Source organism: Glycine max, chromosome 16, assembly GCF_000004515.6.
Source record: "Glycine max cultivar Williams 82 chromosome 16, Glycine_max_v4.0, whole genome shotgun sequence".
Lineage (NCBI taxonomy): Eukaryota > Viridiplantae > Streptophyta > Magnoliopsida > Fabales > Fabaceae > Glycine > Glycine max.
The window spans coordinates 2,984,946-2,998,976 of NC_038252.2; the positions used below are offsets into that span (position 1 = coordinate 2,984,946).

Sequence of the window (14,031 nt, forward strand, 5' to 3'; positions counted from 1 at the left end):
GTAATTATTTTTTGTTTCATTTTTCTCTAGGTAATCCCCAACTTGGAGTATATGGCTATTCACTTTGACGAAGCGCAGAATTGGTTATCAACCAACACCATGAAGTACCGAATGCACTCTTTAAAAGAGCTTAGCGTGAAATCAGTAAAAAGTGGTGAACTTCTCCGTCTGATTCTGTACAGTATGCCAAATCTAGAAAAGTTACGATTGGGTGACTTTGACTCTCAACATCTGCTTAAATTGCCATCAGTGCCATGTTTGGGAACCGTATTACAACTGAAGGAATTGGTTTTGGGGCATTCAAAGATAAAGGATTTAGGATTTGAACGAGAGCCAGTTCTACAGAGACTAGAGCTTTTGAGCTTATATGGGTGCCGCAAATTGAGCAATTTGGCTCCTCCCTCGGTATCATTGGCTTACTTGACAAATTTGGAAGTAAGTAATTGTGATGGATTAAATTTTTTAATGGCATCCTCGACGGCCCGAAGCTTGGTTCAACTTAAGAGCATGAAGGTTGCTTATTGTGATAATGTAAAGGAAATAGTAACCATTGATGAAAATAAAGAAGGCAGAGTGATGGAAATTGAATTCAGCAAATTGATTACTATAGAACTTGAAGGGCTAACAAACCTCACAAGTTTTTGCAGTTACAAGAACTGTGAATTTAAATTCCCGACATTGGAAATGTTGATTGTGAGCGAATGCCCCATGATGGAAACATTCACCGAGAATCGCACAACAGCTCCAAAGTTACAAAATATATTTGCTTTTGAAGGAGAAAAGGAATCGAGATGGCAGTGGGAAGGTGACTTGAATGCCACCATACAAAAAGATTTTAAAAATAAGGTACTTATTTATTTTTTTAATTAATACAAATTCTCATAATTTTATGAACGTTGTTTCCTCTTTCAATAGATAGAAAAAATTACCTGTCATGATTGGAAATTATAAATGCTTGTTTTTGGCTTAAGATGCTTTAGTTAGTAAGTTTTCTTTTTAGAGGCAAAAAGAAGATTCATTAAAATCAAGTGACCAGGATTGAAGCACAAGTTGTGCGCAACTACAATGATAAAAACAAGCCTTTGAAAAATATCATCCTTGTACAAATTAAAGCCAAAATATAGTATATATATGGTCATACATATAAAAACAAGCAAACATATGCATGAATGAGACTCTCATATTATTAGCTGTAATATTTTGCCACCATCAATATACATAAAACTGAACTAGAGGCTTCCAAAGACGAGAAAAGGAAACACGATACCATCCAAATAAATCCCCCTCATGTTATTGTAGTCTCTTTCCTTATTTGAGTAACTATATTTTTTTCCCACCTCTCTCCAACAGTTCAACAGAAGAACGGTTTGAGGACTCAATTAGTCTCCTTGTCTCGCAACATAACTGCACAATGATAATATGATAACCCTCACTTCAAATCCCATTGTGAACTATTTTTGGTCATGATAACAACCAATCTTCCAAAATCAGAAACTTGCTGAGTCTACTCATGGCTGACCCATCTGGTCATGATCTTTGTATCTAATCATGATTTCTCACATGAAAGAGCTTAAGTTGATTAACTTAATTCCTAATTCCTTAACAAGTCAAGATAAACCACTTCTTAATTAATTAAAAAGTATTTCACAATGCCATTTTAAACTATAAAACATGTATATATGGGTGATCAATCCATAAACACAAGCAATAAAAAATGAAAAGAAGCAATAACACATAAATTAACACTAAATAAATATAAGGACTAATGACATGAGAATATGTTTAGTACACCAATTCTGCAACAATAAACATACTAGTCTCTCATTGTCATGAGATACATCAAAGTACAAAAATAGAAGAGAGAAAATGAAAAAAAAATGGAGTGGGTGAGAGCTCTCCAGCCTCCATGCACAATCCTAGGTTGATGCTTCCTCTCTCCCAATGATAAAAATGTCTTAAATAAATGGAGAATTTCTATTTTGTCTTTTTTGCAAAAGTTCTCGCATAGCCTACAAAAGTTCTCGCTTAGCCTACAAGTTTCCTTTAATGCGCTTCTGCTAAGCAAACAAAAGTTCTCGCTTAGCCTACAAGTTTCCACGTGTCCTTCCTCTAACGTCCTTTTCCTTGTTGAGAGACTGGATTGACTTGCTAAGTGAGCAATCTTCATTTTCAATTCCTCAGCTCCTTTTCAAGGCACACTAAGTCTCTAAAAAACACAATAAAAACCTAATGAAATTCCTAAAATTAACCACATGAAAAATAAATTAAATCCTCACAGAAGGTAAATCATCCTAACTAAATGGTATCAAACAAAGCAATAGTAAAAAGAAAGTGAGATAATTGTTGTAAAATTCAAAGTGCAAATATAAGTACGCACTACAATTATCACAATGTTATCTTTAAATTACACATAAGACATTTTTTAAAACATATTCTCTAATTGATTATAATTTATTAAAAATTACAAAATCTAGAAAAAATCATTAAATATGATGTGAGATCCACAAAATTTTTTATTTTTAATAAATTTTAACTAATCAGAAATAATGTATTAAGAATGTGTTAGATGGTATATTCTTAGCATTTCTCATATTTTATTGCAATTTTTAATGAAAGTAAACAGTTCAATAATATTTGATATTACGAAAATGAAACAAAATTCTAAATCTCAATTCTTACGGGGACTCAAATAGTTAATGTCATATTATTATTCATTCTTTTGCACGCATGTGCAGCTTTTGGAGTCTGCACGAAGTGAATCATATCTTCGGCTCAGAAATAGCCCAGTACAAAAGATATGGCATGGCTCACTGTCCATCCCAGACTCGTGCTTCAGTAACTTGGGCACCTTGATTGTTGACGGCTGCCAATTTTTATCAGATGCAGTGCTACCCTTCAATTTACTTCCTTTATTACCTAAATTGAAAAATTTGAAAGTTCAAAACTGTGAATATGTGAAAACCATATTTGATGTGAAATATATAACCCAAGACAGAAAAATGACAACTATGGGAGCAACCAGCATCCCCCTCCCTTTTCCCCTTAAGAAATTGACTTTATCGGAGCTGCCAAATCTGGAGAATGTTTGGAATGAACATCCTCATAGAATTCCAAGGATGCAACTTTTACAAGAAGTATATGTTGACAATTGTAAACGCCTTGCTAGTGTGTTTCCCACATCGGTAGCCAAAGATCTTCTGAAACTTGAAAATCTAGTTGTGAAACACTGTGAGGGGTTGATGGCAATTGTTGCAGAGCATAATGCAGATCCAAAAGGAACAAATCTAGAGCTAACGTTCCCCAGTGTGAAGTCATTGACGCTATGGGATTTGCCGAAGTTCAACTATAATGGTATATATTGCATTCATGATGCAACAAAAATAATTGAGGTTCGGACTTTATTCTCATTGATTCTTACTCATGTCATTGTACTTTATCATATATCGTGTGTTAAAGTTGCTCAAATCTTTATAAACAATCTCCTAGCAACCATATAAGATTTTTCATTATTTTCTTCTCCACAGAACTACTACAAAAACTCCCTATCTCATTTATCAAATTTGCCATCATATTAATATCTAGCCTAGTTCATATATATATATGGTTTTTAAGTAAAAAAATTTCTTTTAAATTGACTTGTGTGCACCTTTTTTATTTTTTAAATAGTTAATTGTCATCAATTATCAGACATCTTTTAGCGTTGTAGTTCATTATTTCAATTATATATAAAAGAGCTGGATCTATAACTGCCCTAACCAACCTGTGTTTGCTTGGTTATTGGTTTCTCTTCATAGCTTACACCCAACTTACAACATCTAACACTCGGTCAAAACGAACTCAAGATGATTTTGCATGGAGAAATTCAGGGGAACCATTTAAACAAGTTAAAAGTTCTAACTCTGTGCTTTCATGTTGAGTCCGATGTATTTCCACATGGATTTCTACAACTGGTGCCTAATATAGAGGAGCTTGTGGTGTGTGATGGATCCTTCAAGGAGATTTTCTGCCTTCAAAGTCCTAATGTGGATGATACTACTCTCCTATCACAACTGAAAGTGTTACGCTTGGAGTCCCTTCCAGAGCTCGTTTCCATTGGGTCACTAAATTTGGTACCATGCACAATGTCTTTCTCCAATCTGACAAAGTTGGAAGTAAAAAGTTGCAATAGCCTGCTATGTTTGTTCACATCCTCAACAGCCAAAAATTTAGCTCAACTCCAAATAATGAAGATAGAATTTTGTGAATCAATTAAAGAGATAGTGTCTAAGGAGGGGGATGAATCACATGAGGATGAGATAATATTTCCGCGGCTCAAGTGTTTGGAACTTAAAGACTTACCAGATCTCAGAAGCTTCTACAAAGGGAGTTTAAGTTTCCCATCTTTGGAGCAATTGTCAGTAATCGAATGCCACGGGATGGAAACTTTATGTCCGGGTACCCTAAAAGCAGACAAGTTGCTAGGAGTTGTATTAAAGAGGTATGTGTACATGCCATTGGAAATTGATCTCAAGTCTACCATACGGAAGGCATTTCTAGCAGAGGTATGTGTACAACTTTTTTTATTCAGCGTTATTATTGTTGTTATAAGATACCTTTTCGGATGGAAAGTGCATGTTATTCGTTAGCAATCATCACATACCCAACTTTTTGATAAGGAAAGCTCATGAATTTAATAGTTTTCCTTGTAAATAACTCCCAAATTGAAAGCAATAAATATGTGTATATTTTTTTTTTTTATACATGGTTAAGAAAATCAGTAAATCTGGGTTTGATTGATAAGTATGCTATGTGGAAAAGATTAGTGAATATGATGTTACCTGATTAAGAGTTTGATCTCAAAGTTTGTGGATATGAAAGAATAATTTATTAAGTGAGGATTAATCCTTTAAATAGATTTTTATACCTCTGAAGAATTAATATCTAACTTTTGATTAGAGAATATCACAAATTCACTCAAAAGATTAGTTATAGTTTTAATTTTTGAAAATAGAGTTTATTATTTCTTAATTAAATTTCTATAAATCTCTAGAAAGAAAGAAAAACTATCATTGCGTGTACTCATGATAAAGTTAGAATGAATCTTCTGTTCTGGAATCAGTTAATTGATAACCACCATCTTTAGGCGGTGAAGTACCTATATACAGGCCTTCATTGAGATTAGAAACAAATCAAATTAGATTTAAATGAAAATAAAATTTAGGAAAACATGTTTTCTTGCTTCTCTATTATTTTGTCAAATTTAATGTTGGTTCTTATATTTTTAAATTGATGTAATAATTAACAATATAACTAACTGTACGTTGACTGTTGTGATTTGTTGCAGTTTGAATACAATTTTTTGGTGGTTTAAAACTGTAAAAACTTTCATTCATAATATGATTAAACTCAGCATTTATTAACAATTTTTGTATCATCACAAAATTTATAATATTGACAAGCTAACCGCCACAGCACCTCCACCCTCCCTTCTTGGCCCGATCCAACTCGACAATTATCTAATATACCTAGATTCTGCATCTGCAAAGCAGAAGATCATGACACTATTAGACTTTTTAGTGGTAGTGATAATTGTAGTGACTTCTGTTGGTGGTGACAAATCACCGGTTAAAACCTTTGAATCATTTTCCAAGTTAGCCTTCACAACAGTCTGAGATCCCCCACTCTCCTAGCTGTGACTCAACTCTATTGACAATGAGGGAAAATTCTGAGGGACATTTACCTTTGTGAATCGTGATCCTGAAGCAAAGAATACTTTTGAGATGAATAATAAAATTTTGATTCCTTTCTCTTTTGTTTTCTAGAATTTATATTCTACTCTAATAGTAACATCCACAAGTCAACTACAGAGTTTTTTCTTCTTTATTTTATTTAAACCTTGTTTCTCTCATTTACCCTCACCACCTGCCTACCAGATCCAATAATGCAACGAAAATAAATGATAAAACGGAACACCTTGCCTTAAAAAAAGTCTTCTTTAGAAGTTCGCACACAACCAGCTACTTAGAACACTTTTCAGTTTTCACACTTTACTTGATCTCCTTGTATTCCTATTTTTTATTATTTACTTCTCCCAGAACTAACTTGGTTTTGTTTCCGGTGGACAGAGAATGCCATGATAAGTGTTACAGGTAGACCAATAAAATTTAGGTGCTGATTTTGATTTGTTAGTAGTAATGAACAGGTTTAAGAAACATTGTGATGGTTTGGGTTGTTAAGAAAGGCACAGAGAGAGAGGAAGTGAAAATTTTAGTGTCCAAGTTCACATCGTCCACTCCACATGTTGCGGAAAATAGTTAGAAGGCACACACACAATAGGGTGAAGGAAGAAACCTAAATATTAATAATAATTGAGATGCCAAAACCAAGAAATGGGATGGTCTGATGGAATCATTTCAAAACAATTTCAATAAAATAAGGCAAGGTCATCATTGAATTGCATGCAAGTTTGTCATGATCAATACTAGACCTAAAATCCTCTAAACCCAGCAAAACTACAATTTTTTATTGAAGTGTTAGTACAAACAAATTTGGATGTTATGTTCTATATCCCAATTGGTATTGACCCTCGTAAATAATTAATTTCATATTTTTATCTATTTTTTTGCATGTGCAGATTTCAAAGTCTGCACGCCAGGTATCAGATCTTAGACTCAGAAATAACCCACTGCAAAAGATATGGCAAGGCTCACTACCAATCCCAGATTTGTGCTTCAGTAAATTGCACTCCTTGATTGTGGACGGCTGCCAATTTTTATCAGATGCAGTACTACCTTTCAATTTACTTCGTTTGTTAACTGAATTGGAAACATTGGAAGTTCGAGACTGCGATTCTGTGAAAACCATATTTGATGTGAAATGTACAAGACAAGACAGAATAATGACAACTATGGAACCAACCATCTTCCCCCTCCCTTTTCCTCTCAAGAAATTGGTTTTACAGCGGCTGCCAAATCTGGAGAACGTTTGGAATGACGACCCTCATAGAATTCTCAGGATGCAACTTCTACAGCAAGTACATGTTGAGAAATGTGAAAACCTTACTAGTGTGTTTCCTGCAACAGTAGCCAAAGATATTGTGAAACTTGAAAATCTAGTTGTGCAACACTGTGAGGGATTGATGGCTATTGTTGCAGAGGATAATGCAGATCCCAACGGAACAAATCTTGAGCTTACATTCCTCTGCCTGACGTCACTGACGATATGTGATTTGCCAGAGTTAAAGTGTTTTTTGCAGTGTGACATGTTGAAGACATTTTCACATGTAGAACCAAATACTAAAAATCAAATCTGTATTGAAAAGGTACCATTGCTTTTACAGGTTTGTTCTTGCTGTAGGATCTGGACCGGTGCCTGCAAAATGAACTTAATTGCTTTACTACTATTATATGAATTGAATTGACATCATTAGTTTCTTTACTACTTAATCGTGTTGGTGATATTTGACTGCTACATGCTGTTAAAATAAATAAAAAAATATTTGTAAAAATCACATTTATACAGTAATTCTGTTTTCTATCTTCTATGTGTATTAACTCCCATTTTTCTACACAAGTCAAATATACACATACTCTAGAATATTGATCATGATGTATTTATAAAGGAACATGTTGCATTCACGATACAGCAATGTACATTTAAGCTTTATGCCCATTAATACAGTCAATTATAGATTCTTACACACGTACCCTATTGTACTTCATCATATATCATGTATTAATGATGCTCAGATCTTTATAAACAATCTCCTACCAAACATCTAAAATATTTTTCATTATCTTCTTCTCTGTAGGAACCTCTACAACTTTTCTAATGATCTCATTCATCAATTCCATCTAAAAATATTAAACTAGAAATAAATTTGTTTAGACACATACATTATCAAAATCCCTTCCACCTTATTACTAGCTAACCTGGTTTATCTTCTTTTTTCTTTTTGGTTTTTAAGAAAACTTTTATTTTCCTTTAAATTGACTTGTTTGCACCTATGTAATTGAATAAGTTAATTTGTCATTAATTATCAGACTTCTTTTAGCATGAAAGTTCATTATTTCAGTTTTATATAGAAGAGTTGGATCTATAAATTCCCTAACCTGCTTTAGCTTGGTTATATTGGTTTCTCTTTGTAGCTTACACCCAATTTGCAGCACCTGACACTCGGTGAAAATGAACTGAAGATGATTCCGCATGGAGAATTTCCAGGAAACGTCTTGCACAATTTAAAAGCTCTTATTTTGCTGAACTTCAGCGTTGAGTCCTATGAATTTGCATATGGATTTCTACAACAGGTGCCCAATATTGAGAAGCTTGAGGTGTATTGTAGTTCCTTCAAGGAGATTTTCTGCTTTCAAAGTCCTAATGTGGATGATACTGGACTCCTATCACAGCTGAAAGTATTAAGCTTGGAGTCCCTTTCAGAGCTTCAAACCATAGGTTTTGAGAACACTTTGATTGAGCCTTTTCTCAGAAATCTAGAAACCTTGGATGTAAGCAGTTGTTCAGTTTTAAGAAACTTGGCACCATCCCCCATATGTTTCCCCAATCTGATGTGTTTGTTTGTATTTGAGTGCCATGGGTTGGAAAACTTGTTCACATCCTCAACAGCCAAAAGTTTGTCTCGGCTCAAAATAATGGAAATAAGAAGCTGTGAATCAATTAAAGAGATAGTGTCTAAGGAGGGGGATGGATCAAATGAAGACGAGATAATATTTCGGCAGCTTCTTTATTTGAATCTTGAATCTTTACCAAATCTCACAAGCTTTTATACAGGGAGATTGAGTTTCCCATCCTTGCTGCAATTGTCAGTAATCAATTGCCACTGTTTGGAAACTTTATCTGCTGGTACCATAGATGCAGATAAGTTGTATGGAGTTAAGTTTCAGAAGAAATCAGAAGCTATCACATTGGATATTGATCTCAATTCTACCATTCGGAATGCATTTCAGGCAACGGTATGTGTTTAATTTTTTTTATTTGAACATTTTGTCAATGATGTGTGTCAGTTAGAGAACCTTTTGGATGGAAAGTGCATGGTATTTGTTAGCAATCATCACATTTATAACCTTTCGACTAAGAGAGTTCATTCACAATAGGATTTTGGGAAATATTCATGGACGCTTTTAGAGACAAGGCTTATCTTTTTTTCTTTTTTTTTTTTGAAGGACTGTTTTACATGCTTATGATAAATTATGGATATAGATAATAATTACATGTTTATGATTTCGTTCATATTTTAGTGATGAATTTGGAATCATGGTATATATGATGTATACCTAAAGATTTGTTTTTTTATAAGAATTCAATACTTCATAATACATATCAAAACATTGAAACTATAGAATACGAACACACAAAGCAAATAAAAGTACGAGTGCCTCATAGATTACAATTAGTCTTGTAGATAGCAATATCAAAACCATCATGATGTTATACTAAGATAATTTTGGAATATTGTCATTATAATAACTATAGTGAGCAAAATGGACTGCCAACTGAAACGTCCCTAGCACTGCATCAGCTAATTTGTAGCATTCTTTTCTTTCCTCTTCAGTGGCATGTAGAATTGGATTTTCATTAAAACAAATACTTGATTGACATTTATTTGTGGAAGGGTTGATAAATAAGGTATAACTTTTTTTTTCTAAATTAATTTACGAAGGGAGTCCAATAACAAAGCCGTAAAGGCGGGTAGATATTCATGCTTAGAATTAAGAGTTAAGACCATAATTTTTAGCGTAATGTGTTAAACTTATCATGCTTGGATTAAGTTGTATCTATTCTTTTTTAAAAAAAAAATAGGTTCCAGATGCTTCAAGTGCCCCCTGACCATTTGGGTTCGACAGGAAATATGGTACAACAAATATTAACTGATAACTGGAATTGTTAGTTTTTTAAGGTAGATATGCTATATATCATTACTTTATATGTTTTCTTTTCTTTTATATTACTTGCAGATGAAGATTAGGAGGTTAAAGTGTTCTTCATTACCTGTTGATTAAGTCTAATGTGTAAGTAATTTTATATAAGCATTATTTTGATTTTTTTGACTTATGTTTTATTGGTAGCCATTAAATTCTTGTGATTTTTAAGGTAGCCATTATATAAATATAAATATATATATATAACTCCAAACCAAGCCCTCGAAAGATTCTAGTGGTTACAGAATCCTCCAGCGGGGAAGGTCAAATTGACTTGCCCTACTGATTTAAGGGTAGGGGAATCCCTATTATATTATTAGCACTTAGAATCGATGATTTCGCGCACCCACCCAGGCACTGGAGAAGGCTTATGATTTGGAAGGATCACCTAAACCTAGAGTATATATATATATATATATATTTCTAATTTTATTACTTCTATAATTAAATTTAGAATTTTTTTATTATATAAAAGTAAAATAGTTGTTTTTACAGTTTATCTAGGTTGAGTCCGTGTCCGAACTCTAATATTGCAGTAAGAAGAGATTGACGGAAGAACTGATGCAGATGAATAAAGTAGCCTTGGTTTCACTAAGTTTGTTAATTTGTGTGTTGAAAAAAACAATAAGAGTTATGCATGCGTGTGGTTCTACATATTCGATGGTGAAATACATTGTTCTATTCTTTATATTATGTAATGTGTGATTTTAAGTGATAAACGGAGTTGAAGAACAAAGATGAAGTATTGACTGTACTGTTTGTATTTTGTAAGTTATATTTGTTTTGTTTGTTTATCCTTAATTTTACCTATGTTTCATGCTTCAACGTAACTCTTGATTATAATTGGAGTTTACAACAATTTGGCCATCTCCTACAATTAACATCTAAAAAAGTTTATCATCAGTTTTAATTACTCAAGATCACTAACGGGACGGCAATATAATTGTTGTTGTGATCCTGAAAATTATATTATCCTTCATTTATAAGGATTTCAAAAGATTTTTTAAAAAAAGAAGTTAAAAAGACTTATTATTTTCTCAAGTTTCTGACCACGACAAATAAAGGATATTCACAAATTGAATTGCATCGATTTTGAGAGAAAACAGTCCAATAGAACTTATTTCTTATTATACCACCAATATGTATAACTTGGCCGGAGCTCTATCAATATCATCAGTGGAAACGTCATAAAGAAGCATAACCACAATGATCATTGTGTAACCAAATGCTACCACCGTGGGATGTTGTGTTCTTCCTTCTGCAACTCTTTCTTCCTATCCCTCCCAGTCCCATCAAAAACACTTTGTCCTCAAGGTGTTGCGACTTCAAATTATGACTTCAAAATTCGAATCCGGATCCCAAATTAAAATGGGTGAAGAAATGAGCAGATGGAGATTAATGTTGCGGGAGTCGAGCCATTTTGTGGCGTAAAAGGTGAGGGGGAAAGAGTGGTCGAGCTCTTTGCCGCGGCTAAAGTGCTCCTTGCGGACCCCAAAAATGGTGATCCCACGATGGTCGAAGGACATGTGGGTGTTGCTGTTGGCAATGAGGGAAACAACCACAATGGGAAGTGGACCCGGTAAGGTTGTGGGGGGCGACTGTATGAGTGCGACCAGTGGAGGTGGCGGCGAAGACGGAGTCCGCGGACGGCATTCCAAAAGCTTCTCTTCCTAAAGGCGTGGTGCTGTGCCAACGGTCCGTGGCTCTTCTAATTTCATCTTGTGATTATTTGCAGGAGTAGCGTGGTGGGGGTGCGGAATTGGTATGGGTGCGGAGCATGGAGACTGCGAAGGGTAGTGGTGGCCGGGTCGCCAAGGCAGTCGGAGGAGAAGGGCGTCCAGTTGGGAGTCGAGGCGGCGTGTAGCGACATCAAGTTTGGTCAAGATGGCCTCAAGGTGGTCCTCGGCAGCCATTGAAGCTTCGTTTGGCGATGAGTAGTGTGGGTGGTGGTAGTGGAAGGTGGAAGTTTCGTACGGCGAGTGGCAGCCATGGAGGACAGTCATGGAAGCTCCGTTTGGTGGTTGCTAAAATGAAGGAAGGGTTCTCTCGGGATCAAACAAGCTCAGCAATCATTGGCGGGTACTCTCAAAATCAATCCCAAGGGATTGAGCTGGATGTACAAAGAGAGGAGGGGTGTGCGGCAACGAAGATGTGTGGAGATGGGTATGACAGCCATGGAAGGCGGTCATGGGCTCTCAATAAAAACACCAAATGTTACGAAGCAAAACCAGAAACAGGGATAAAGACACTAGCATTCGAGGCCTAGTGCTACCTCCAGCAACTACAAAGGAAGAAGAAAATGGTATTTTCATAAATTGTCTGCTTATTACAATGCTTCATAGCTATATATATAGGCACGATTGAGATACTCTAATCCTTAATTCTCAGCAATAACAGAATTATAAAGATAAAGAAATCATGGTAGACAAGGGAATCATGGCAGACAACATTTTAAAACATCCACTACTCTCAGCTAGCTCAACACTAATTTGTTACAATGTTATTTTGGTGGAGTTGTTTTCCTTTTGGGCCTTAGCAGGTCTGTTTCTTCCTTCTGCAACTCCTTCTTCATATCAGTAAACTCCTCCATAAACATTATCAGGAAAATGAAATAATAAGGAGACATAAGTTTATTCATAAACAAAAATTCAATTTACAAAAAATGTTTAGTTGTTTATAGTAATATAAGATCCGCAAAGAAAGGACTAGATACAGCTGAATCGCCGGTGTCAAAAACTCCTTTATCCTGTCATGGAACCATATGTATAAAAACACTATAAGCATTTTGATGAAAGAGCAAACAGGAAATAATAATAAATATGGAAAGCAATCATTTGGTGGTGGTTATCATGTATGAAAGAACATAATATGGTATGGAAATATACTTAAGGCATGCTCCTTTTCTGAGTGCAGTAATTCCTATCCCCTAAACCTCCACACCTCCTTATAAGTTTTGGGTGCGGTACGGTAATTATACAATTGCACATTGAATACATCGTATAAGTCACCAAAATATTTTGAATACAATGTATCTTAACTTTTGCTGGCCTAACAATATTTGGAGGAATTTATTTTTTTCTACCACTCCCTTCTGCTCCTTTTGATCAAACAACACATCCAAATGAATAAAAAGCAATAATACCTCCCTCGGGCCGACGTCTTGAGACATTTCTTCCATTTTGCTGAAGTCTGTGTCGAAATAGGAGGGGTGTTCGAAGGGGTAACTTGGAGAGCAATGGGAAGGATGAATAGCTCCCAAAAAAGAATCTATTGATTCTCTTCCAATTGATTGGACTGGAGGTGTGATGAATAAAAAACTGATTTGACTCCTAAGCATTCTCAAGTCATCAAAGATCAAGAACATGTCATTCCTTTATTTTTTTTGTCCTCACAATATTAAGTGTCTCTCCTTGTACACCTTACATCCTCACTTTGAACTCATACAATACTCTTATGATGTCATATTCCCCATAGAAATGATATTGACAGCAGCAGAAGATACAAATCTCACATTTAAAAAAGTTTGAATAACATTATCATGGAGCTTCATCCTCATGCCTTCAACCTTTATTTTTCCACCATTCGCTAACTTGAAATTGTCGAATTCTCTATCAATTTTCAAAGTGTCAAACATCTCTTGATATCTACAAATGTGTTTTAAGGCAGCAGAATTCATCACCCATTTTGTGTTAGCAACCTCATCCTTTGTTGCAAAAAGAATATGTCATCTTCATCTTCAACATTTTTTACTATATACTTGGGTGTTGGCGCCATCTTTATTCATATCTCTTAATTTCTTCAAGTCCTCCTTCATTTGTTTGCACCTCGCTTGCACGTGACCATTCCCACCACAATAGTAACATAGCATGTTACTCATATTTCTTGTGGATGCGATTGCGATTTTGATCTTCCTCTTGGCTCATCATGTCTCCTTGAATGATTTCTCCCTCACTCAGACTCCACCACAACTAGTGCATGGTGTTCATCATCAACATTTTTAGCTCTCATCATTCTCTCATTTTTCTCTAAGAGCGGTGGTCACCTCATCCCACTTCAAAGTTGATATTCCCACAAATAACGTTTGAACCAAAGCTTTGAAGGACCTTGGTAGTGAGGC

General features: G+C 35.0%; 1 protein-coding gene across 5 annotated transcripts in view; it reads left to right on the top strand.

The window, feature by feature from the left end:
• Positions 1-10,708, top strand: part of LOC100811732 (uncharacterized) — a 46,744-nt gene extending 36,036 nt beyond the window's left edge. For 3 of the 5 annotated variants that reach the window (XM_041010752.1, XM_041010754.1, XM_041010751.1), the window contains 8 exons: positions 31-846; positions 2,736-3,389; positions 3,795-4,541; positions 6,614-7,318; positions 8,127-8,948; positions 9,796-9,847; positions 9,951-10,004; positions 10,410-10,708. In XM_041010752.1, coding sequence (XP_040866686.1) covers positions 31-846; positions 2,736-3,389; positions 3,795-4,541; positions 6,614-7,318; positions 8,127-8,948; positions 9,796-9,822 — 3,771 coding nt within the window. In that variant the 3' untranslated portion in view covers positions 9,823-9,847; positions 9,951-10,004; positions 10,410-10,708. The remainder of the gene's footprint in view (positions 1-30; positions 847-2,735; positions 3,390-3,794; positions 4,542-6,613; positions 7,319-8,126; positions 8,949-9,795; positions 9,848-9,950; positions 10,005-10,409) is intronic. The other 2 variants (XM_041010755.1, XM_041010757.1) reach the window with 2 other exon arrangements.
• The last annotated feature ends 3,323 nt before the right edge of the window (positions 10,709-14,031 follow it).